The 26,363-nt window shown below is 47.4% G+C and overlaps 2 protein-coding genes across 5 annotated transcripts; one reads left to right on the top strand and one right to left on the bottom strand.

Moving 5' to 3' along the window:
* The first annotated feature begins 9 nt into the window (after window positions 1–9).
* On the top strand, window positions 10–1,403 carry lyrm2 (LYR motif containing 2). Its single transcript, XM_048985809.1, has 3 exons — window positions 10–150; window positions 515–655; window positions 907–1,403. The coding sequence occupies exons 1-3, from the start codon at window positions 106–108 to the stop codon at window positions 985–987; spliced, it is 267 nt and encodes an 88-aa protein (XP_048841766.1). The 5' UTR covers window positions 10–105; the 3' UTR covers window positions 988–1,403.
* A 716-nt stretch (window positions 1,404–2,119) lies between these two features.
* On the bottom strand, window positions 2,120–26,350 carry ankrd6b (ankyrin repeat domain 6b). Of its 4 annotated transcripts, none has more exons than XM_048985790.1 (16): window positions 26,203–26,350; window positions 13,091–13,365; window positions 10,853–10,951; window positions 9,528–9,626; window positions 8,941–9,039; window positions 8,690–8,788; window positions 8,197–8,295; window positions 7,452–7,550; window positions 7,247–7,324; window positions 6,806–6,910; window positions 5,761–5,895; window positions 5,406–5,573; window positions 4,896–5,048; window positions 3,481–3,594; window positions 2,918–3,194; window positions 2,120–2,729 (listed from the first exon to the last, which is right to left on the bottom strand). In XM_048985790.1, the coding sequence occupies exons 2-16, from the start codon at window positions 13,211–13,213 to the stop codon at window positions 2,185–2,187; spliced, it is 2,292 nt and encodes a 763-aa protein (XP_048841747.1). In that variant the 5' UTR covers window positions 13,214–13,365; window positions 26,203–26,350; the 3' UTR covers window positions 2,120–2,184. The 4 variants fall into 4 exon arrangements, with proteins under 4 accessions (XP_048841747.1, XP_048841748.1, XP_048841749.1 ...); XM_048985791.1 differs by lacking the exon at window positions 26,203–26,350 and adding an exon at window positions 20,286–20,356; XM_048985792.1 differs by lacking the exons at window positions 13,091–13,365; window positions 26,203–26,350 and adding an exon at window positions 20,286–20,478 and having other exon boundaries at window positions 2,957–3,194.
* Window positions 26,351–26,363: the final 13 nt, after the last annotated feature.

Here is a 26,363-nt window from a genome sequence, read left to right as displayed (position 1 = left end):
TCCGCGCCACCAGAGGGCGCCAGAACGTAAACCAAGGAGTCCGTGTCTCTGACAATGGCGGCGCCCGTATGCAAGCGGCGCCCTTAATCTACTTCTCAAGTCCCCATGGCAGCTTCAAGGTTACCCCCCGCCGCACTGAGTTTAAAACAGGTAATTCACGCTACCATTCAACTTGTATACATGTATATAAATGTATCTGTTAGTGAAGTAAAGTTCTTTAGGGATACTAGCGGTTAAGCATGCCGATTTCACAAAGTTATATTTAAATATTACACATTTATCAGACGCTTTAGTCCAGAGCAATGTGCAAGTGAGGCAAGTAGCCTGACATACATGCTGTAAAGGAGTAAAGCACACATGCAGCGCGGCTGAGCTTCCAATTAATGTGCAGGTGTGAGTGTAAGCAGGAGCTACATATAAGGAAAGGTCATACTCATATCCCAAATCACATACTCATAGCAGATTTTCAGGCGGTCCTGGTTATAACTGTTTTAATTCACATTTCGATTTTTAGTTTTTGCAGCGACAGAAAATTTTACAGTTGTACCGAAGCATGCTGCGGACCATAGACCAGGTACCGGAGGAGGAGGATCGCCGGTACCTGCGCAGTTGGGCGAGGGAGGAGTTCCGGAGGAATAAAGGGGCCACTGATCCGGTGTGTTTCTCCCAATCACCAAAGCTCCGTGTTTGAGGTTTTGATTTACTAAACGTGAATGTTTTGCCTGGGTGGATGCAAAACAGCGTAACGTCTAGTCGTGATAGTCACGTTTTAAAACAGGGCATCTGAACTAAGTATGTGATTTATTTATGTTTTAAGTTACTTTTACCGCTAAGATTTTTTTTTATTCAGAGGCGTAACCTTAATCGCCATATTTTGCTTTGTTCATGCATGCATGCCCGCCTCAGGATGCCATCCGGATGATGATCACTCAGGCCAACATGCACCTGCGGGATCTGCAGAGGACTCTGGCTCTGGCACGGAGCTAGTGGGGCTGCCGCCCCGGGCTGGTCCTGCCTGGGAACCTGCACCGCCTGGCTGTCTGGTACTGTGGTGCTGCGTTGCATTCACACTACTAGCGAGCTCAAACCCGTTTCACGTTGGCTGGCTCCACCTACCAGAGATGCTTGTAAATTATCCTGAAGCCGATGTTTTATTGCGGATTTAAAAGTAACGATGCGTCGCATTTCTGTGCCAGACCCGGGAGAATGTGGACTTCGAGTCTATTTGGACTTTCCATCAAACGGAGAGTGCTCTAGATGAAAGTGACTCAATGTAAATGTGTAAAATTAGGTTAAGATAGGATGACTTAGGGCCAGCAGTTTGCCCAGATTTCACTGTGTTTTAAATGTTTTTCTGTGATTTGTCTTCTGTGACTTCAATATAAAGAAAGATGCAGAAACTTTTTTTTGTGAAACATACAGTTTGTACAGTTTAAATGTATCAGAATCAAAATCTTTGCACAGTAACACGTCCACTCAGCCTGGGTAAGCTCACAGTGAAAGGTCACAGTTTCTTCCCTTTAAAACAAACCCTTTCACTTTTATTTTAACAACTAAGCTTATAAACAGTTAATGCTGTGAGTATGATTAGTAAAAATACCTGAATACAGTAAAGAGAAACTGAGATGATGATGATGCTCTGGTAGCTGATCTGTAACTGGCTTCCACTTACAGTCACAGTCTGGGCTGCAAAGGTGCAGCCTGATCATTTCCTATAGTCCTTCGTCTCCTGTAGCCAAATTTTTGCTTCTGAGGTTGAAGCCACATGTAAGATTTAACCAAAACCGTGATTTGTTAGCTGTAAAGGTAGCACTACAAGAAAAAAAATACTGTGTTGATTTTTGGCATAATCTTTACAGTTGTCATAAAATGTGTTTTTGATTGGGTGTGTAACTGCATGTGCCGTCTCAACATTCTGTTTACAGCTGTATGATTCAGCCACCGGGAATTTTTGCTTGATTTGAGGAAAAATGATAAAATACACGTTATTAACAACTTAAAATGTAAGCAGCAAATTAGAAATCAGTGTTTTGACTAGAGTGGCTACTGGTGGCTTCATACTAGCAAAGTGTATGAATTATGACTATCCTTGTACAGCACGTTATCTTTTAAGTCTCTGTCTATAAAAAATTGGATTTATTCAGTAAAAGAACTGGGAGTTCTGTGGCAATCAGCCAGGTGGCGCTAGCTATCCGGCACGTTAGTCCTTAGCATTCGTAGCTCCTCCTCCAAGCAGCTGATTCGCTCCAAGAGCACGGCCCGGTCCCGCTGAGCCTTCTGGTCCGCCTGCCGCCGGGCCTCCTGGATCTTCCTCTCATACCAGCGCTCCATCTGAGTGGAGACGGCCTCGAAGAAGTACTGCGTCACCTCCAGCGCGTGCATGCTCTCTCGCTCTTGCGCGAATGAGGGCTCCGGGGGCCCCGCGATGGCCTCCTGGGTCGGGGCGTCCCCTGGCTGCACCGCCGTCCTGCCCTGGGCATGCTTCCTGTGATGTCTGCTCCTCTCACGCTCCCGGTGGTGCCTCCCACGGCGTTCAGTGGCGGGAGACTGGCTGCTGGCTGTGGTAGCCTGAGCTAGCTGGAGTCGGGTGTCAGGCTCGTCTGCGGCCTGCGCATCTGGATGCGGCCTGTGGGGGGCAGCAGAGAGGCGTACCCGCTCTTTTGGTCGGACGACTTGAGGTGATGAAGGCACTGACTTGTTTTGGGCTAGAAAATGCTGTCGCCTGTCATCTGCAGGGAAAGCAATGTTGCGATGAGAAGATTCTAGCGAGAAGGAGAAACCCATCCAGGTGAAGATGGCCAGTTTCACCCATGAAGTTAAACCCTGAGAATAACTAACTTTGGTTATATACCGCGGGTGTGGCGACACACAGAACAGTGGACCTTTGTATATGTGTAGTGGTCCAGAGAGGGCCTACCTGGAGAGCTGTCCATCTGAACCACAAAGTAATGATTACCGGCTGCTGCTTCAGCCTCGGTCACCCCGCCGGCAGCTTCCTCGGTCGCCCCTGGTGCCGCAGCGGCGTCGAGGGGCTGCGAGTTCGTGCTGCAGGCTGGGAGGGCGGGGCCTTCTGAGCCGGCCTCTGGGAAGGACGGAGAGTCACGCTTGGTGCTCGAAGGGTCTCCAGAGAGCCGAAGCTCTATGTTATGGATCTTAGACCAGCACCAGTTCTTCAGCTCGTTGACCACTGAGGTCTGCGAAGAAAATGTGGGGGGGGGGGAAGCAAACAACTGATGGATGATCATCAAATCTGTAAAAACGGAAGCTGCACTTTCCTGCTGTGCAGATGGAAATCCAACAAACATCACCTGAAACAATGTTTTTTCAAAACTGTGGTTTTCAACTGAGCTAACAAATCCTATGTAGTCACGCATGTCTGTTAATCTAAAAGCTCTTAACAGTAAATTGCGTGTTTTTAGCTGATCTCGCTGATGTTAAGTCCATGCTGGATATGATCAGCGTTTCTGGGCAGCTTGTTACCTGTTTCTTCTCCATCTCCTGCTGCAGCAGAGCGGTTTTCTGGTCGAGGTGTTGAAGACACTCTGTCCGCTCAGCTGAAACTCTCTCCAAAGTGATCTTATCCAAGGCTCTGATCTTCTCAGAAAACAGAACGATTGAAGGGAGTCGTGTTCATTTTAATGCCAGGGTTGCCCCCCCCCCCCCCAAGCCTCAGCGAATGGAGCCCTGTCTCTTTTAAATGTAAGAGGGTCCTGCACTTCACAACATTCCCTTTACACTTTGCTTTTAGACCGACATCACCTACATCAGACTGATGTTACCTAGATCTACATCAGCACCTGTTACCGCTAGCCAACATAAATCCGAAGAGGGTTTTCACTTTTACAAGAAAAGGAGAAAAATTAAAATAGCATTTAACTCTTATCAGCGAGGCAATTATACATATAAAGTTGTGCACTGCATAACGATGTTGGAAAATTCCTATTGTTTAGTGATGTCATAGCCCACTATGATGTCATAGCGCAGTGTCATAGCCCACTGTGATGTCATAGCGCAGTGTCATAGCCCACTGTGACGTCATAGCGCAGTGTCATAGCCCACTGTGACGTCATAGCGCAGCGTAACGTCATAGTGCAGTGTCATAGCCCACTGTAACGTCATAGCGCAGTGTCATAGCCCACTGTAACATCATAGCGCAGGGTCATAGCCCACTGTGACGTCACAGCGCAGCGTCACAGCCCACTGTGACGTCACAGCGCAGCGTATTACTTGCGCATTTCTGCTAATGCTGGTGTAAACAAACCTACTGCACTACTAGCTGTATAAAAGTACAGCACATATAAATATGTACAATGCAAAATACTTGATAATTGAATGGTTTATGTGGTTATGGTTTACTGTACTTTTTACCCTTATTTAGGCTATATAGCCGAGGTGTGTAGTAAGCTGTACCATCCACGTTTGTGGAAGTACATTATGATGTTCCCACAACGACGAGAGTCTCAGAACGTATCCGTCAATAAGTGACGCTTGACTTGAGTCTGCTAAGTGAATTTGTCATACCTGCTTTTTCTATATGTTCGAGTTACTTCAGGTTTTGTGTTTTATTTGGTATGATTTGGTACTTTTGGTCCGCAAACACTCAATTTCCCCTCAAATTAATGGTAATTATTGCTTCTCCTCTTGCCATTTCGGCCAACTAAAGGTTTCATAGGAATGCTTTACTTCCGGGAACCGGGAAAGACGGAGGTTCAGGAAAACCTGACCGCATGACCTTCAGACGGGTCCTTCTGCTTTTATTGAGTCTCTTACATTATATGTTAAATCTGAATTCTGTTATTACTGGTGCTGTCATTAACCGCAGTGGCTGCTCCATCCTGGCGTGCCAAATGCCAGGGTCCCCAGCAGCAGACGGAACATTCCGGATTTCACCGTACCTGGTGCTGATTCCTGCGGTCCAGCTGACCCAGCTTGCTGTTCAGATGCTCTTGGACGGTGTGAATCTCCGACTTCATCTCCTCCTTTGTGGCCTCCAGCTGGTTCTCCAGTTTGTTGATGATAGGCTCACAGCGGCAGCCGTTCAGTGGAGCCTGTGGACATGGGAGGCGGCTTGTATAGTTACGCAAATGTTCAGGCCATATATGGTATCACACAAAGGTTCCTTTATTTAAATAAAACTTCATAGCAAGCATAAATGAGATTAAACGGGACGTTCCCACTGATCGGTGTCTTATGTGACATCCACGTCATTTAAATTATTTGTTTAAACTGGGATGCCCTGAGCTAAGTGTTCTGGGGCTTTGATCATGAAGCCGGACTTGTTACTTAGCCAGGTAACTTGTAGTATTTCAGGTACCCCAGTTTAAATGGATTTTATCCTCTTTTCAGGTGCTTTCATTTGAGATCCCGTCCGAGCTCAAGGTGCCAGACAGTGAGAGGCGGCTCACCTGCATGACCCTGCCATCCTCGGCTCGGTACAGGGTGTACAGCTGATAGGCTTTCAGGCCGTGAGGGGGTGGGGGCGGGGAGGCGGGGCCACCTGCTCTGTCCTTCTTCCGATTGGCCGCCTCGGCACGCTTGTTCTCCCTCCGCGAGAGCGGCTCTGACAGCGAGGGCTGCGTGTGGCAGAGGACAGTGGCGTTAGATTAGCAGCGATGGTAAGAAGCCCCCGGTGACTGATGGATAACAGCCTGCCCCCCCCTCCTTTCTGCAGTTAATCTGTTCCCCAGCTCTTCACTCCGCCTTGTTTCATGCGGCTCTGTAGCTGATTTCTGAAGCATCCTCTCCTTCAGCCCCCCAAACCTTCTCTTTGTCTTTCTTCCTGCGCCTGGCTCCCCCAGCGTCGGCCGTGCCCTCGGGCGGCTCATTCCCACGGTCCCCCCGCCTGGTGGCCGGCAGGTCGCTGCTGTGCGTGTCTTCGGCCGCCGACGCGGCATCCTGCAGCGGCGCAGGGGAGCAGTGAGGGGATTAACCATGTCTTTTGTTTTCATTTTTAGCCGTCTAGCACCTGCCAGCGTGCAGAGGGCCGCTTTGACGCCTTCAGTGACATTCATAAGCCCGTTCTGCTCAATCTGATTAGTGCGTAATTAATGCGTCCATCTGCCCGAAGCAGATATATGGGCAGAAGCTGAGCTTCAGACTTCAGATCTGTATTTTTATTTGTATGTTGTGGCTGTGAGGCCGCCTGCTATTTCCAGGCGTGACAGAGGCTCGGTGGGTAGCTCCTCTATCTGCCGGGTCTTTGCCCCTTTTCCGTGGGTATTGCAGAAACACTATAAGGACAAAAGTATTGGGACAGCAGCCTGTCCGTCATCTTACTTTGAATCGAAGGGCATTAGGATGAGGTTAGCTAACTCCTAGTTACTATAATGGCCTGTAATCTTCAGGGACAGCTTTCCATCAGATACTGGACCATTGCTGGTGGGGTTTGCTTCACAATCATTTCACTTGCGGTTGACCAGAGCAGCTCTAGCAGGACAGACATGAACCGGCTAGTTGGAAAGGTGTCCAGTGGTGTCCAGTGACGGCCCTCACCTGGATTCTGTCCAGATAGCGTATGTACCCTGGGGTCTTCAGCCATGTGCCCTGTGCTACTTGGATTGGGGTGCAGACCCCCCTGTTCTGGGTAACTGCTCCGAGGGGCAGATATTTATTTTTATTACCTTCAGAAGATACAGGCTGGAGGAATCCTACATTCTCACTGCTTTACGTAGCTCTCCTGCGCCATTATCTTGTAGGATGGCATTTTCAGGCTGACAGCCCTACAGTCTATGGGGCAAAGGGGCTGATCTCTGATCTCTGAGGAGTGTGTAAAAGCAGCGGACATCTCATGGGGTGGTTGGCTCACCTTGGCGGGCAGCACGTTGTCCCTGGGCACGGACTGCGCGCGCCGCTCAGCCTTTAGCTTGTCACGCCGCTTCCTCACACTTCTGCCCCTCATGAAGCTCTGCACCTGCCATAAACAAACACACGGGGGCGCCAGCGAGTGTCAGGTCAGTGCTGCCTTCATCCCACCCTGCCAGTGGCGTGATGCCAGCTGAGGAACAGATTCCAGGCTGGTGGACTGTCATGGCACCGTGATGGTGGTGAGTGTCTGCGGTCGCTGTGCAAGACCACGCCTGATGGAGGCTTTACTGTGATCCGCTTGACATCCTTAGACAATCTGTGTTGTACCCCAGCCCCGTGATGGGCCGGCATCCCGCCCAGGGTGTACCCCAGCCCCGTACCCTATACAGCCTGCCTACACAGGGAGGCCCCGGTGCTGCTGCAGAGGCGCAGTGACACTGACCTGCGGAGCCTTTGTGAGAAGCAGGGCCACGCTTGGGTTGTTGTGCTCCCTGGCCAAGTCCAGCGGCATCTGGCCGGCCTGCACAGAGACACCGGGCCGCCTAGTCATATCACTGCCGAGAATTAAAGGCGCAGAGCCCCCTGGAGGGCCGAGCAGGCCGTTTTAGAGCAGACCTGAGGCAGGCCTGGAGGCCTGAGCCACTCACAGCGTTGACAGCAGCACTGTCTGCTCCAGCCTCCAGCAACAGACGCACCGTCTTCTTGTGGTTCAGGGCGGCGGCTTGATGGAGGGGCGTGTCTCCCACCTGTGGGAATCATGAGGCTTTACCGGCCGGTTTACTGGGTACCAGCAGGTAAAAGTTGAAAATTGGCCTCGGTTTAATTTACAAGTCAGACGAAGCGGTACAGCCCTAGTGCGGATCTGCTTCCCAAGGTACAAACAGCATTAATGGCATACAAATGTTTAAGGTTCCTGTACCTTAAAAAGGAGACGTTTACCTACAGCCAGGGTACAACTGGCAGACGCTTGTGACCAGTATAAATACTGACCAGTATAAATACTGACCAGAAATCTTCAACAGATTTCAAAGCAATTTTTACAGTAAATAACAATAAGGCAAAGGTTGGCAAACACCAACAAAAGCACTTTTTCCATGAAAAAAAAAGTGTTTAATGTGACATTTCCGGACAGAGTAACACACTGAAGGACGGAAGTCGAATCTGAAGTGTTTTGTGTCAGTTTTTGTACTTTTCTCCAGTCAATGTGCTTACTGGCCGGTACCTACTATTATGTTGGATATATGTATTATATATATATATATGTGTGTATAAGCTTTCTGAAATGTTATCTGATACATTTTACTGTTTTCAAATGCAATCCTACATATCAGTGTCCATCTCATGTTGGTTACAGGCAGGTATTTCTGCATTAATTACCCCACCCCCACCAACCTGATTCTGCTGAGTGACGGAGCAGAAGGTCCCCAGAAGGATCCGGATCACGGTCACATGATTGTAGCGTGCGGCCACATGCAGGCAGGCGTCCCCTACCTGAGTCGGCGAGAGAGTCACAGCCGGGGAGTCCGTATCTGCACTCACTCCACGCCGATAGTCGTGTGACGGAACCTCAGCTCAGCATTATTCCGCTGGTCTGTACCGCAAATATTACTCTCTACGGTTTTGGTGCCCTGATTTTCAATTTTATATATTTAGTATGTTAATTTGCTATATTTTAAGATATTTAATACGGTCAGTATTTCAGATGATATGGCAAAAATACAGTTTGTAATTAAGGATTCGATTACAAGCCTTCGCGAAAGCTGCAAATTACTGTTATCCTGACCTAGGAACAGCCTACTTTTAAATCCTAAACTCGGTGAGCATTAATAATAAATGCTACAGTCTGATCCGGGATCAGCAGCTCGGGCATGCAGAGCGCACTCACATTGTTCTTGCTGTCTGGCCGCGATCCGCCGAGCAGGAGCACGCGTGAGGTCTGTGCATGTCCGTTCTGGCAGGCCAGGTGCAGTGCGCTGTTTCCAGCCTGAGCAGACACAGGCCGGGTCTGGGTTTACCCTCCACACCCCATCCAGCTGAATGGATCGCCCCATGACAACTCCACTTAGCGCCGGCACAGCGCGGTCCGCGTGCTCTGCTTCAGAGTGAAGCCGGGTTACCCCCCCAGCAAAGCCATACCTTGTTCTTAGCATGAACGTTGGCCCCCGCCTTGACCAGCTGCTTGGCAGCCTGGCTGAATCCGTGCCAGGAGACCTCGTGCAAAGCCGTGTTTCCGTCCTGCAGACGCACAAGAACCAGCAGGGGTCAGAGTCGTGCTTGTGGCCGTTTTGCCTCCCATTGCCTGACCGTTTACGTACCGACCGTCCAGCCTGAACGAAGCACGGCTCTTTAATGATGATGTGAGGCTGATGTGGCCTGATTACAGAGTGACTTTTGGCTCTGGGTATGTTCAGCAGATGTTCAGTCAGTGGCTCCTTTGAGAAGATACTTCCCTTTAACCAACAAGGATTTTGCTTTGCAGTCTGACCTCTTCATCCTATGGATCCATCGTGTTATGTGGACACAGTTGTACTAAGCTGTGATTTATTTCACTGGTTGCCTTCCTGTTTAAGACGTTTATCCTCTGAGTTCCCTCGCTCACAAGGTCTTTTCAGACAGAAATGGTTACTTCTGAGAAGCCAGAAGCACCAGATGTGACGCTGCATTCAGCATGACTGAGACCAGGCACTTTGCATGGCACATTCAGCATTGCGTTGGGTGTTTACCTTGTCCTGTCTGTCCAGAGCACACCCTTCCTGAACGAGAGTCGCGATGATGTCACTGTTTCCCACCACAGCTGCGCGGTGCAGCGCCGTCTGGTCACCCTGGGTGGAAAAATCACACAAAACAGCTGGACTGGGCAAAATGATGCTAAAATACAGCCCAAAACTATTTGTATGACCAGCCATAACAATGCATTGCATTGTAAAACTCTGACTGACTGACAGCGTGTTTATACTAAATACCTCAATTTAGACAATGGATGCTTTACAATGGTACAGAAGCTGATAAAGACCATCCATCCATCCATCTTCCAAACCGCTTATCCTACTGGGTCGCGGGGACTGATAAAGACCATGAAATATAATTTTTTTTATACTGACAATGGGAAAACGAACACCGTTTTTTTGTGATAACTGAATAATTTTCTCCGGAAAATGAACAATTTTCGTGTGAAAAAAGATTCATTTAGCAGCCTGGTGGCGTCGATATTCGCTTACTTGAGAACTTGAGAAAGTTTATTCAATGCAGAAAATGTATTGTGTTATCACGAGAATACGGTGTGCGTAGATATCCAGTGAGTGTAGATATCCAGTGAGCGTAGATATCCAGTGAGCGTAGATATCCAGCTGTTAAACAACAGTAAGGCCAGACAGCTGATGCCTTTTCCGCTTTCGTCTGCTGTTGTTTGTTCACTGTTTCTGATGAGGAGGCGGACGCTCGCCGATGCCCTTAGCGGTGGACCGGGCCTGATCTAGACCATGCCGGGACCAGTCTGCTCCTGAGAAGAGCACATGTAGGAACCCAGGTTCCAGACCAGGAGCAGACAGAACCCGCGTGCGGGGGCCAGGCAGGTTTTGCCCACTCCCCCCCGCCCCACTGGGGCCAGCGACTCCATGGCCAAAGAAGGAGAGGGGGCTGTTTGTGAAGTCAGGGGGCGATCAGGCTGTTTTTGCTCTGGATGGGGGACAGCAGTGTGTTGAGGTTGCAGAAGACGGAGAGTCAGCTCCCTATAACAGGCAGAATAATCCCCTTCTAGGCCACAGGAGGCATGATTACCTGACAGCGATTCGTATCGGAAATTCAATTAATGTCTGCAGGAAAAGCAGCCACACATCTTTACATGGCTGCTATCCCATTTCTCACGGCCCCCGTGAGCACTAACGTGCATGTGTGCTTTGCATGTTGTACAGCATCAGTGAAATTCACCAGGGTGCAGAAAACAGGTCAGTATTTCGTATTTCCATGAGGTCAGTATGCTAAGCAGTGGCCTTCATGCTCTATTAGGGTAAAATTCTCTGCTAGTTTGCGTCCTTCCGCCGGCGCTTACATCATCCTGGATGTCCAGATCACAGCCAGCCTTCAGCAGGATCCGCACGACCTCCAGGTGACCTTTGTAGGCGGCCAGGTGCAGCGGTGTGCGGCCGTACTGAGGAGAGACACACACACACACACACACAAGAACACAGGGGGACAGTCATTCCTACAGTGGGCATACAGCAGAGGCCTGTAGTGACCAAAGCAGCACAGCCCAGACGCAGTCAGTCAGACAGTCAGTCACAGTCAATCAGTCAGTCTCCTTCTTTCTGGCAAATTCTGTCTACATAATAAGGAGCAAAAAAAGAAAGAAATTTTAATCCCTGGTGGGGAAGCCCCCGGGGGCCCTGCTCTCAAAGAGCAGTGAAGCAGGTTTTAACACGTGTATCATTAGTACTATAGTACCAGTTATTTGTAAAATATACAATTAACACACAATGCTTTCACATTTATACGAAATGCTATACTACCTATTGGCATGTGCAATATTTTCTAAACTACAGTGCTGAAATGTGCAACATTTTTCATATTTATTGTGAAGCTGAATCACAAAGAGAAGTATGTCTTTATTCTTTACATTCCTTTTCTATTGAATTTCATATTCATTGTACATTGTGGAATGACAAAGGCGTTCGTCCATTCATTCGTTCGTGCTTCAGTCGTTCATAATGTTAGTACTTCTCCCCGACATTATCTACAGCAACATCTAACTCTCCATTTTATGAATATCATGTAAACAACTTCTACGTTTCTTTGACAGCCTGAACAATCTGTGAAGGATAATCTGCATAAGGTAAATACTTTTAGGTCACTTTCACTTTCCCCCCTTCGCTCTTCATAATGTGTTTTCTCAAACGCACCCCTGCCAGCCCTATTTTATCAGCTGTGGGGTTTAACATGCCATCCTGCACGGCCTCAATACGTCTCCCCCCAAAGATAGCATGCTGTGCTAATCCTCTCATTAGCACACTCCACGGCGGACTCCAGGGCTCGCGAACCGGCAATTAAGCAGAAGCCGGGGCCGGTTTGGCAGGGCTGCGGACGCCGGGCTTGTGTTTCGCACTGCACGGCTTGGAGAGGAGCCACCAGTGCTATTCAGGTAAAGCCAGTGAAGAGCTGACCGTCACCCGGCAACCAGAAGGGGCTCTCAGCTACACCGACCCTGCAGCCTTCGAGCTCCTGCCCCGTCTCCCATACTCCTTAAGCGCTATTTGCCTCCCCCTCTCTCCTTCACTCACATTTCGCTCTACTGGGGGAAATTCCAACCAAACCTTTAGCCTTTGTTTCACAGATTATGTATTTATCAGGCAGTGAAGCCGACACACGGCCGCAGTTTCCTGCTGGACCGGAGCCGGTTGTCATTATGCATGAAGACGGCCGTGTTATCGTGCCGCTAGTTCAGCCACGCAGGAAAAAGGCCATTCTGCAGATTTCACCACTGGACTGAGGTTTAAACAGTCCAGAAAATCCCACTTTAACTTCCCGAGTCTCATGCTTCCGTGTACAGAAGGCAAAATGACCAAAGAGAGCCAAAACGAGAACACAAACTCGTCTGTGATTGGACGAGGGCGGCGTAAATGTTAGAGAACTTAGCTGGTCACATTTACGTCATTAATGTACTGACAAAGCCGGGGTTTGGGGTTCTCACCCAATCAGAGACATTTATGTAACATCAGACCCAGCACTGGTGCCCACCCACTATGCCCAGATGCCAGCCCAGGATGACATCCTGGTGATCAGTGTGTGAAATTGTCTATAAGATGATGAATGAATTTAGTTAGTGTTGGGGAATTTTACATCAATAAATATGAAGGATAAAGAATTTGGCAGTGAGGATTTTAACCCTGATCTGGCTTATTCTGTGAATAACTGTGTTTAACCACCATTGTAGGTTAGTAGGTGTTTCTGGGGCCCAAATGACAGACGTGTGTGAGGGTCATCACAGCCCTTCCTGCCAGCCTCACGCTCCTAATCCTGAGCTTTGGACTAACTGGAGTCTCCAGCTCCATCCAAAGTTATCTTTGTACCAGTGAGCAAGACCCTTGCAGTCTGCCGACCTCTATGACATAGGTTTGGTCTAATAGCCGCTCAGGCCCGTCGGTTATGAAACAAAACGACAAAACAGATGTAAAATAAGGTTATTTGAGCCAAATATATCCATTGCTCTGACCTTATCTCAAGGTTTTTTTTTATTGTAAAACGCACAATAGTTTCCACTTAGCATGAATAGAAGGAAGGTCTCGTTAGTTACCTTGGTGACGGCTACTTTGGCGCCCTTGTTAATTAGCTGCACGACATTGTCGGCCTGGCCCTTGTGGGATGCTACGAGGAGCCGTTCTGAGAGCACCTGCACTGCAGCATCCTGCTGGCTCATGTATCAGAGTGGGGAGGGGCGGGGGGCGTGTCCAGAGGTGTCACACCTGGGGGGTGGGGCCACCGAGCCCTAGCTCATGTCTGTTGTGGGGCGGCGGGGGCGTGGACCTGCAGAGGCGCTGTACCCCGGCACGTTCACGTCATCCTCTGGCCCTGGCGGAACAGGAAACACATGTGGTGTTAACAAGGTGCTGTGTGCCCGCCAGGATGTCCTCAACAGGAAGTGACACGTTTATACTGTGTTATGGCAAAAATCGGGGCCGGATTTACTGGGGGTGGGGATCCCTGAACTAAAGTCATTGTTGGGCCCCTATTTACAGCATGAACTGCTGCTGTGACAGACAGAAAATTTTTATTGGGTCACCCTACAACTAGGGAGGCTAAGCTACAGTCATTGCTAGTCTGTGCATAAATCTGGCATTCAGAAAAATCGCTGGTAAACACGGAGTACTGTGAGGAGCTTTCCAAGAACAGATTTCCTCGTGATTGAATGCGTTGCACTTAGCTGCGTCAGTAGCAGCCTCTGGCCTGCAGCCTCTGGCCATTTGCACACTGGAAGTGAAGGTCCCTCACTGTACATAAACATGCAGGGCGCCGTGGGATCAGACTCCTACGACGGGGCGCTAAACGCCAGAGCTGCAGACTCCGGGGCTCAGAGGAAGGGCCGTCATTCCTGGGAATCCCAGTGCTGGCAGACGGATCCATGCAGGGTAAGTGGCCCCCACCTCAGTCCGCTGGCAGCCCGGCGACACCCGATCGGCAAGCAGTGCCGTGCCACTGTCTCTGATTCCGCTCTTATGTGAAGAGGGCGGCGGTGGCTGAGAGGTGCGTCTTGGGACAGGGGAGGAGGCCTGACTCGAGCCGCAAAGTTATCTCTGAGGGAGTCGAAATCACGATGGGAAGAGGACGGCGCTCACTGCGACGGCACAATGGGCACACCTCATGGGACCATGACTGCACACCAGACTCATCTTATGACACACGGTCTGCCTTGTATCACCGTGACGGCGCACTGGGCCTGCCTTGTTTCACTGTGATGGCAAACCAGACTCGTCTTACGGCACATGGCCTGCCTTGTTTCACTGTGATGGTCCACTGGGCCTGCCTTGTTTCACTGTGATGGCAAACCAGACTCGTCTTACGGCACACGGCCTGCCGTGTTTCACCGTGATGGCACACTGGGCCTGCCTTGTATCACTGTGATGGCACACTGGGCCTGCCTTGTATCACCTTGATGGCAAACCAGACTCGTCTTATGGCACATGGCCTGCCTTGTTTCACCGTGACGGCACACTGGGCCTGCCTTGTTTCACTGTGATGGTCCACTGGGCCTGCCTTGTATCACTGTGATGGCAAACCAGACTCGTCTTACGGAACACGACCTGCCGTGTATCACCGTGATGGCACACTGGGCCTGCCTTGTATCACTGTGATGGCAAACCAGACTCGTCTTACGGAACACGACCTGCCGTGTATCACCGTGATGGCACACTGGGCCTGCCTTGTATCACTGTGATGGCACACTGGGCCTGCCTTGTATCACCTTGATGGCAAACCAGACTCGTCTTATGGCACACGGCCTGCCTTGTATCACCGTGATGGCACACTGGGCCTGCCTTGTATCACCGTGATGGCAAACCAGACTCGTCTTATGGCACACTGGGCCTGCCTTGTATCACTGTGATGGCACACTGGGCCTGCCTTGTATCACCGTGATGGCACACTGGGCCTGCCTTGTATCACCGTGATGGCACACTGGGCCTGCCTTGTATCACCGTGATGGCACACTGGGCCTGCCTTGTATCACCGTGATGGCACACTGGGCCTGCCTTGTATCACCGTGATGGCACACTGGGCCTGCCTTGTATCACCGTGATGGCACACGGCCTGCCTTGTATCACTGCTCCACTGCCCCATGAGGCCCTCCCGGGATTCTCTGCTGCACAGACCTGTCTGAGTAATGCAGCATTCTGACTGAGGATGCTCCTTAATCCTCAGGCTCATTACAAAGTGTAAGTATCTTCTGTACTACGGTAAACACCATAGTAAACCTGACATTTCCTGTTAACCTCCTTGACGCCCTTTACTTCCATATTTGAAATAAACAGTCAGAAGTTCTGTTGCTTCTATAAAAATCCCTCTGCTATTCTCCAAAGAGACACAGTACCAGAGGAGTCCAGGCTTCATCTGAGCTCAGTGGATAGTGTCCATATCTCACTGCCATACGGCAAGACGGGGAGCACCAGGACCCTAACAACTCTGACCTTCGTCCTCCTGCAAAGATATCAGGAGCAACACGCCCCTTTCCAGCGACCTCATGACCCCGCCATGCTCTCCCAATCCATCTGCTGACTTCACTGGAAGAGTCACCAGAGACATGAAGTCACTGCAGAGGTACGTGAATCACAGCAACACTGGCCAATAAAATAAATATATAGGATTTTAAATTTTATGGAGATTTTGCAGTGACAGCTTGCAAAGAGGCAGGGGAATGATCACCTTCGCAGTATGGTGACTGTGAGCCTGCTTAAATGAACGGAGCCAGCTGCAAGATCAGAAAGTGCATGAGTGAGATGAAGCTGGGAAAATCCGTCTGGTTCGGAACTTTTGCTTTTCAGAAGGTGCCTTAATGGTCTGTTCACACGCGGAGACACAAAGGCAGGCCGGCCGGCCGGCCAGGCATCTGCACTGCAGCTAGGCAACTCACCCTTTGTTTAGATTCTTCCAGAACTCAGGGCTCAAAGAGAGAACTGACACCTCCCCCCATGCTCAGTGGATTCCAGCTCAGACTGGTTATCAAAGAAACAAAGAAAATAGCAGAAATGCGGGATCTAGTTTGGTTCTATTATTCTGGTAAAATCCCAAGACTGGGAATGAGCTTACAGAAGAGTGAGGGTTTGGAATGTATATCTCTGAGCCGGAGGGGTCGGGGGGAGAAAGGTGTCCCAGAGGTCAGCATGTTTCCCATTCTGTCTCTGGGGGGCCTGGAGCTATTGCCCTCACCCTCAGAACATAGTGACCCCCCCTTAGAACTGATTCTGGAGATAAGCGCAAGTGTGCGGTGAGAGACGCAGAATTTTGGACCACACAGTGAGAAGATCAGTTTAACACGTGTGTGAAGGTTGAGGTTAGGGCCTTTGGGAATTCACTGCGGGAAGAGGTGTGTTTATGACATCACCTGGATGTACCGCCTCGAGGATTCAGCACTTGCCGTTTGAAATGTGCTGTTCACATTGGCAGAAGCAACTTCTACAATAGGTGCTTTCACACTGAAGTTCCGGAACCTGGTCCCTGCCGTGTGAAAATGCCTAATAGTACCAGCGGACTTTTTGTCCTTTGGTTTCAAAATGATATTCACAAAATTTGTTTTCATAATTATTATAATGACTATATTTCGGTTTCATTTTCTGAATTGAGGATCACAGCCAATACATGCTGCTCCCATTGATGTGGACAAAAGTGCAGAAAAATGTCCAAAGCCTTTCCTGATACTTTAATTCAGGTGGTACCGTGTTGAGGGACATGGATTTGTAATTGTAATGAACGTTTTTCAGGTCAAATCTCCGGTTCAAAATGTCTGCTTGTGTAAAAGCATGAATGCTAAAGCTGACAGCTGTGTAAATCACTCCAGATCCACATCCTCTGAGCTGCCACAACTATAATCGCCGTAATCCTCCGTAAAATACCAGAGAAAAACAAGTTGGGTCAGTCCTCTGTAATCCTGCGTATCCTCCTCTGCCCATTATAAGCATAACCTCTGTCACTGCCAGGTACCTATTTCAAAGCAAACAACCATTCGAAAGATTACATCTCTATGGGCTAATAGTTTCTCCAGAGAAGAAGTTTATAACACCTAGCATAAGGGGCAATTAGGAACACCTGTTTAGGGATCTGGACTTTTACAGCTCTGTTATAAAAACAGACAGAGCCTTGAACCTTATTAGCAAACGCTAAATGGAGAGCCCTCAAGTAATATTCAACTACACTGAAGAAGCTTTCTGGAAATCCACAGAGCAGCAAGCAGATTTGTGGCTAAGAGCCTGCGACTGAGACCACGAAGCTTCAGGCTTTGGTCGTCTTGAACTTCAGGTGAAGTATCCAACTGCGTTAACATGGTGAACTGTAAAATGTCTACTGGGGTACCATGGTAATTTTACTTTGTTACTACAAATTAAGACATGCATGGATAAATTAGCTCACAGCAGGCCTGTATGCCATTGTCCCGGCCCCTGTTTTAACACGTTCAGAGGCACCAGGCCTGAGTTGAACTTCTACAGGTCTGGCAACGCACCACCAAAGGCGTTTACTTAAGACAACACCGTGATCCTGGGCTTTGAGTCTGTAGGACCGACGTGTGCAGTGAAATGGCACTCCGATGCTTCAACAAGCAGCCGGGCTGTCAGTAATGATGCTGTCTTAGGACGACGGTGCTTTCGCGTGGTATATGATGAGGCTGCTTTGGTCGCTGTGGGCAGCCCCCCCAGCCAAAGAGGAGAATCCTCACTCTTTCCTTTTTTTCCCCTCCCCCACAGAAGATTAGCAAACCCCATCCATCTGCCTTTCTGCACACAGACCTCCACTGAGAAATTCCCAGAACCAGATACAATAAATCCCAGGCTCTCACACAGAATTCCCGGTTCGTTCTACATTGGGGTGGAGCCCAAAGTCAGCTGACACACATCCGGACTGAGCGATCACACATGAGGTGACATTATCCCAGGCTTAGCCGTCTCTCTTCCCCCAGAGCACACTTTGAACCCCCCTGAAGTCACCTTGCTTAACTGCCTTAGTGATGCCAAGTCTGATTTCTCAAAAACAGTTATCATAAATAACACAAATGTTCATTACTGAAACAGATAAAGCCTCAGGGGGCAGAAACTGCTCCTATACCAAAGGTGACCCCCACCACCCCGTAATGGGCACTTCTAACAGGTCACTTTTCTTTCTGTGTGGCCAGTAGCAAATGCCAAACGCATGAGGTCATTAGAATCTATACCCTATTGTTGGAGGTTACGCGCATTTAATTTCCATAGAGAAAATGCACTTTTAAATTGGCTGTAGTCATTATTTGCTTTCCAGTGTATAGATTCCCTCACATGTATGATACAGTGTAATATAATAGATTATCTCCAACAAAAAAGGTCTGCGTGACTGTTTTGTTCGTGACGGCAATGTTTAAATTCTGTCACATCAAAGTTCTGGTCAGGCCAGTAGCTATACTGGTATTCTTTGCATGCTTTGTCTAAGCGCTGAACAGACAGAGCCTGCCTGTGGCCTCAGCGCCGGATCCCTCTTTTTGATGTTCTCTTGTGGATCCGTTAGGAGTTTCTCCCGCCCTGGCAGACTTCCAACTGCGAGACATTAAGATGTATCAAGGAATTAACATGCACACAAAATACGCTGCACTCTCAGGTCCTCGGCGCCCATTCAAGGGCCAGAAAAGGGGCCTACTGCCTTCTTTGGGGTCAATTCAGACAAGTGGGTGCTGGGGGCGGCAGCCCATAATATTCCCCTGGGAAAAAAAAACCCAAAGCTTTGTACAGTTTTTTTTCTTTTGAACCACTGAAAAAGAAACACCAATATTTTGCCTTTTCAAAAACCACTCGGCACATGGTACATGAACACTTAACGGTGGCAGTTGTGGATGATAAGAATAAGTGTGGAACCGCATTAGGAGGCGAGAGAAGTACTTTAAGGTACAAATAAAAGGAGTTTAAAGGCGAAAAGGGTAGAGGAAGGTTCTTACTACTCCTGCTTTTTCTCACGAGGTCATACCCCTTTCAATTCAAGGTTCACCTCTGCATTACTGACCAGAAGATAAGCTCTCGCTACTGCTGGTAACATGAACGTCACCCATGTTCCCAGCACAAAGCCTGACTATCCAGACCGGGGTGGGGGGGGGAACAGAATCAATATTACCAGGCATCATCAGCACACATTTGGGTTTCCTGTCACTTCACAGACGTCCATTAAGGTCCATCATACCCAGAGACACACCTGCTGCCCGTGTCAGTCTGATGTCACATGTACCCCCGGGAGACATTTAATGGGAAGGGGGGGGGGGGGGGGGCACTCAATCAAATCACGTGACCATACAAGCACATACACTGTGTTCAGCCTAAGCACATCACAGTAGCCCGTATTTGCCACTCCGTCCTCGAAAGTTTCCATAATGTAAGCTCATTTTCACCACACCGCAATTTGCCATTTGCTATAGCCTCACTACGTCATCGCTTACAAACAGCATGCAGGAAGACAAACTACAGAGGCCGTCTACGCTGATTCAGTTCTTAGAATAAAACGACAATGAATACCGCCTGCATAAACTGATTCACGGTAACCGTATATTACACACATATGTCTGCAACAAAAACCAAAATGGTTTGGTTGATGACTGAGCTACTTGCTTAATATCCTGTAAATGAACACACCTCCTATTCGTTTGTTGTTTCAATGTAACGTCCAATGCATTTACATAGACAAAAATCCAGGAAACTCCGAAACACTTTTGCGTTAGTTTTCAAAAGCCCGTGATGGATCAGCGACACTTTTTTCACTACAGTAATTACACCCAACCTGTAATTGACAATAAGACCCTTGCGAGCTTCTGCCACATTCCAGCGAGACTCTGAACCAGCCTTTGCGCGCATCTGGGCGGGGGAGCCGCCTCACTCCCATCCACACTACGCCGACTGGAAGCTGCATGGGACACCGGCAGCACTTCAGCCCTTCAGAGGAGCGTGCATTTACAGTTACCCGTCGCTATCTACTCCTTCCTGCTGTGAAAGAAAATACTGAACATGCCTGAACACTTGCGGAACAATATTACCTTCAAATGAACTTAGGTCACTTTTTACATAGGCTAATCCCTATATATATATATATAAAAAAAAGGCAAGCAACGGGTGTGTTGAAGTTTCATATAAAATGCCAACAAATAACATAAATATCTGGTTGCGGTGTTTTCAAATAATTAAGCCTATAGTCTTTATTGTGATATCACACCATTTCAGTTTTATGACTCGCAATACGCTCTGACTAAAGGAAGATCCGCTTATAACTTGAATACTTACAGTGACCCCGGTGGCTGCCTTATGTACGGACGGAGCTCCGCAGGGTGTCGGCGCTCGGACAAACGCCCTGTCGGACTGATCGGCCCCCGATCTCTCTCTCCTGCCTCCCAACAGGCTGCTGGCTCCTATTTGCATTTGTAAAGAGGATGCGGCGACGGCTGTCAGGGGGATGAATGAGGGGCCGCCGAGCGGTTCCCCGCAAACCCGCTCATACAGGCACCGCACCCCGGATTCACTGCCTTATGAAAGCAGATACGGACACAGCGCTAGATCCTGTAAAAAATGCGGTGCCTGATTCTTACATTACGGATTACCAAATGCTTTATTTTATTTCAGAAACACTACGGATTGGTATTGCCATATAATACGGCGTTATCAGATGTCTAAGAAATAAAGTTTAGAAAAATAATATAATTAATTTTTATTTATTTATTTATTTATTTATTTATTTTAATTTGCATGCTACGACCTCCAACTATTTCTTAGCATAATCGTTGCACTACACACGGAGAATCGACAGTGCTAATGAAACAGAATATTCGTATGAAAAACTACATTATGAAATTGTACATGGTGTTGAATTGGAACATAACCTGCTAATTGCGTATAATTAATATATTTACTATAATCCCGCTGTTTTTTAATTGCTACACTTAGCGGACTTTATTAGCTGAGTAAGGCGGCATGCCACGTGCGTTGCCCATATGAAAACGCACCGGTTCCTTTGCGGGTGATTTCAGGCGGCCGAGGCGAACCTCAAGGCCGCTTACCACGGTAGGTGTTGGCTTTACTTGGAGAACGTTTGCATGTTCCTGCACTTTATAAATGTGACTGAGGAATTCCTCCAATTTACCTTTGTGTCTCACTCATTTGGCGATCCCTCATAATGTTACGATTTCAGTGTGTTTTAGGGCCTTGTAGGGTGTTTGCCGGAACAATGACCTGTGCTCCGCCACCCAAAAATAATCACCCTGCAATTAATAATGATATATTTTTCTGAGGGGGGGTCCAGGAAAATGCCCGGTATGCCAGATGGTCAGTCCAGCCCTGGTGCCCACCCAACATACTCAAATGCCCACCCAGAACGGCATCTGGGTGGGGACAATGGCGCAAATAAAAATACCTCACATTTGTTCTGCTGCCAACAGCTGCATCTGAGTAAGTACAAAACCAAAATAAAAGTTGGTTATAGAATTAAAAGATATATTAATATTTTTATATAATTTGTAGAAAGGATGATTTGGAATATTCTATTTTTTTTTCTTTCAAACGAATCTTACACTTTTTAAAGTATGGTGCAATGTAATGTTATTCAAGTAAAAATAGTGGATTTTTTTTTTTACTGACATGGAAAACCTGGCAGTCTCGCAATTCCCAGCACAGCTCCCCGGGGGTTTTAGAAAGGCTGACACTGGAGCAATATCTCCATGGCAACAGTGTCACTAGCCCAACAATCCCACACTCCACTGACTGGCAGCATTAGCCAAAGCGGCATCCTGGGAATTAAACACGGAATGTGTAAATCTCTCACCAACGTGGGCCTGTTTTCAATAAACTTTATTTCATATTCATGAATAGAGACGGGACATTTTCAGGTAATGATTGTAGATATTGTCAAACCTCTTTTCTGAAATATCTTTTAGAAAAGACAGCATTTTCCAGAAAGCAGCCTTTTCTCAGTGAGGCTAATTACGTTTGGATTACTTGAAGACTCGCAAAATGAGCTTCACGTAGCTTTCCTCGGGATGGGGAGTAAGGTGTAAGATAATTAAATTAGGAAACATTTGGATGCATTCTCGCATTAAGAGGCGCCGTCTGGTCAAAAAGATTTTTTTTATAGTAGAGACACATCGTGTTTGCTTTGAGAGATATAGCATGGTAGCCATTAGGATCAAACCAAAACCATGTTTCTGTCTATTAAAACAATATGAGAAGATCTGTAAAGACAAATGTTGAATAAAATACTTAAACCATAGCCTAGCCCAGTGAGGTGGTTTATGCGTAACGTCGCTAATGATGTTCATTCACTCTAACTACCTCCAGCTCCATCGTCGCTTCCAGTATAAACCTGACAAGCTCAAAGCCTTCGAAAACTCTTAAGATGACCAAGCTTTATAAAAGCATACAGACATGGCTGTATATTTTCTGTTATCCTCCGCATCTGGCTGATAAATGATGAGGCGTTCTGAGCGGTGTGGCCCCCGCTGGCTCTGTCCTGACCAGTGCGACTGGGTGTGTCTGGGGAGACTCGCACGTCGGGGCTCATTGTGCTTCTGCCAGACAAACTGCCAGCCGGGGCATCTTCCTCCTCCGGGAGCATAACCTGATATCGCAGGTAAGATCATTCCTTCTCTGCTTCTCTGGACTCTAGTAATTGCATGAGGCTGCCTGTTTTAATTCTACCTGTATGTCCCAATGTTAACAAACGTGTTTGTTACTGGATGGGTGATTACCAGAGACATTCACGCAGACTCTGCCATGAGGACCTGACCCACATCTCCAAAAAGCTGTAGAGAATATGGAGGTTTATATACTTTCTGCCAATGTCTGTAAATCAGAGGCGGCCAACTTTCTTTGTGAAAGTGTCTCTTACTGTGAGAAAGGTTGGAGACCGCTGCTCTAAAATAATTCAGCATTTATCAAACTAGCTATTTTTTTTACCGACATTTAAGCACCTGTGGGAGTTTCCCTTGAATTTTGGCTCAGCAGGTAAGTGCTAAAGATGAGTACGGATCCAATCCGTCTTACAATGTCAAATATTTAGTCCAAGGCACTGGAAAGGGGCAGAATAATAACCACAAAGTAAATATGGCCTTTCGAAACCTTACACACTCCCTGACTTTTACAGATACGTGGCTCATTATCTTCTGCATCGACAGGCAGGATGAAGGCATGCTTCATCTTGAATGGTGTTTTTCTCTGTTCTGTCTGGGAGCGGAATCAGTTTGATTGGCTCGGGCACAGCCAATGGAATGTGGATGTGAGGTACGGCTAGAGCATGGTCTGCTGAAAGTGGAGAGGGACCAACAGCCTGCGCACATGTGAGTGTGTCAAACACCTCAGCACATCAGAGGGACTCCCTCACGCTAACTTATGCAGTGTACACAGACCTTCATAGAGAATGTATAGTCTCACCATGTAAAAGAAGAAAATTACTTGTTCGTTTCTTACAAAGTCAAAACTTCATAGGAAATCGCAACTGACATTCATACTGTCGGGAATTTCCTGTGGAAAAATACGATAGAAAATAGTTACGCCAGTGATGAAATGTTGAAAAGCAAAGGTATCATTAAGAATCACTTAGGAAAATTATAGGCGAACTGCAGCCAACAACGATTCCATTGAATAAATTCAGTAATGTAGATGTAAACAAAGTCAAGATGGTTAATATGAGATGATCAGCTCCCTGGCTTCCCAGCTGGGAACACAAGTCAGATAGTCCATGTCCTGCGTCTGTAAGGCAGTGTGGACGTACCGGAATTGCCCAATTGAAAAGTTGCATGCCCTTCCTCTGCTGGGAGCAGGTCTTCCAGTAAATACGGATGACTAAACGAATGAGGATCCGTGCCCAAACCCAAGGAAAGAGTAAGCGTCAAACACAGAATGGCAGGGGTTCTGAAAGGGGATGCCAAGTGTGTCAGGTTACAGTAATATGCTGGTTCCTGTGCAGGAAAGAAAAAAACAAGTGTGCCCAGTTGGAGGGGTGGGGGGGACTTACGAATGCCATCTGATACATTGCTGTGGCGGGAGAAAAAAATCTGATTACCCCAGGGGGCTCAGCCCACACTAGTATGGGGGGTAGAATTTCACACAGTGAAATCACGTCGGGCCTCTGTTTTCATGATGCCGCTGATGTCGCCCTAAGTGAGTCTGTTTATGGGGGGGGGGGGGGTGGCTCACACACACCTGCCCGGGGAAGGTGTGGCCTTCGCTGTTTCTTCGGAAAGGCCTGTCCTGAGTGCCTCGACGGTCATAGTGCAGGTCGGCAAGCTGACATGACCAGCTTTTCAAGAACAGAAACGAACAAACGAAACGTGCTGCCCTCCCCCAGGCCTCTGGGAGGGGGGCACTGGGCTAAATCTACCATTAGCCTGTGGTTTACAGACAGATAAAATCACTTATCTCCTCTCGCAGCTTAATCAACAGCTCATAATTCAGACTCACAGTCACAGTAATGCTGGGAGTTTGCAGTGTCTGATGTGAGGCTTAGCCAGTGCTGGCTGATGAACCCGAGGTCAGCATGGTGTGATTGGAAAACAAGCCTTTTCGTCAAAGTGAAAAGCTGTTTAACGGAATCACTTCTCAAAATTGGTACGATTGCTGAAAGTCAGAAACAGAAATTTAGCTTAAGGATAATTCTTCACCGAAAGACTAACAATATTGTTGTTCAAATTAACAAAGAATCACTAAATTAAATAAATTTAACTAATTCAAATTTTAAAATAATCAGGTAGATGTTTTTTTTCCTCCACCTGCTCATTCTCATTTGTGCAAAGAGCTGAATTTGACAGTTTAGTTTATACCATAACCACACCATAATCTAGCCCTGCACTCTAAATCACAGTGGGTGATAACGCTGACCAATGCGTGCTGTTAAGTTAATACTAGTATTCAAGTCATGAGGTATACAGATATTACTGCTGTTTCTTTTTGAACTTCCACTGATCTTTTCCCTTTTGATCAGCAGATCCAAATTCTCACAACCAATAATTCATCTTTATCCGTGCCATCTATATATTATAAGATTAACATTTGTTCCCTAACACCTCATCTGCAAGATATTTCGATGAGGAGTTACTTTTTCAAGACGCGCTGGCTTCCAACAGACCATAAATCAGACACGAACAAAGGGGTAGAGACGCGCCCAGCGGGGAGCAGGCAGTGCAGCCGCAGCCCACGGCGATCACAGCACGTGAAAACACCCCGGGCGTCCCGCGCGCCTCGCCCCCTCGCTGCGTCCCCTTCCCGTGCAGATATAAATGTAGCTTCATGCTGAATCTGTACTCATTGCCACAATAATTTCCCAACTTAACCCGCGCCTGTTTTCAGTAAGTGCCAGATACAAGATTTAAGAGGCAGATGCAGAGACATAAGTTATAATGCGATAATTACCTTCATTACCGTAATAATCAAAGTTAATGGAGTTTTTTCCACACTGCGAGCTGTAGGGCAAAGTGATTTAACCTCGACGCGCCGTGCAAACCTTACTGTTGCCAGTTCACTATTGGTCAGGTCGAAATACGTCTCGAACAAAAAGTATCGATTCTGGTGAAATTAATGTTTCAATGTAAATCCTTTAATGTAAATAATCTTAGAATCTATTTTTTTTTACATTTCCGTAACGGATATCCGAAAAAAACGCACTTAATCTCAGTAAAACCCACTGAAAGAGGATATTGGACGTGAAATAGGCACAATAAGCACTGAAATAGAGTAAATGAACATACATAAATGAACATACATGAGCATTTAAAGTACAAGTTTTATTTTAACCACCAAGTTTTTGTGGTGCGATTTCCTAAGGCATCACGTTTTCAGGACAGACCAAAAACCAGCATGCTACGTCCTAAGCACTGAGAATGACTTAAATATCAATAAATCTTCACGAAGAACAATTTAATCTAGCGATTTTTCTGACGCGATTCAATAAACAGACAGTTCTTTCAGAGCTGTAAATATAAATGTTATGCGATCTAAATAACCAAAATAAACCAAAGTAAAATAATTATTCTACCGAGTTCTTCTACTGAATGAAATGTATCTCTATATACGTCAAGCGCAAAGGAATGTTCACAAGTGCTTCCTCAGGTGAAAACGAAACAACATTGTTTTGTAACCATGCCCGCTTTCCATGTTAAGCATACAGAAGAAAGAAGAAACGCGAGTGGTTCAAATATAAGATAGCCACAAAGCTTACCTTTAGACAAAAATCAAGCAATCGCGGTATTTGTTTTCAGGTGTATAAGACCAGTTGGAGTGGTCTGGATGCACGATCTGAGCAGGGGAAGTTTGATAAACGTCCAGACCACAATATGAGGTAAGATACTACAGTTTAGTTATTGTTTATCATGCAGCGCC

The sequence above is a fragment of the Brienomyrus brachyistius genome, chromosome 19 (assembly GCF_023856365.1).
Source record: "Brienomyrus brachyistius isolate T26 chromosome 19, BBRACH_0.4, whole genome shotgun sequence".
NCBI lineage: Eukaryota > Metazoa > Chordata > Actinopteri > Osteoglossiformes > Mormyridae > Brienomyrus > Brienomyrus brachyistius.
Note: the sequence above shows the minus strand (reverse complement) of the source record. Positions and strands in the feature narration are given on the sequence as shown.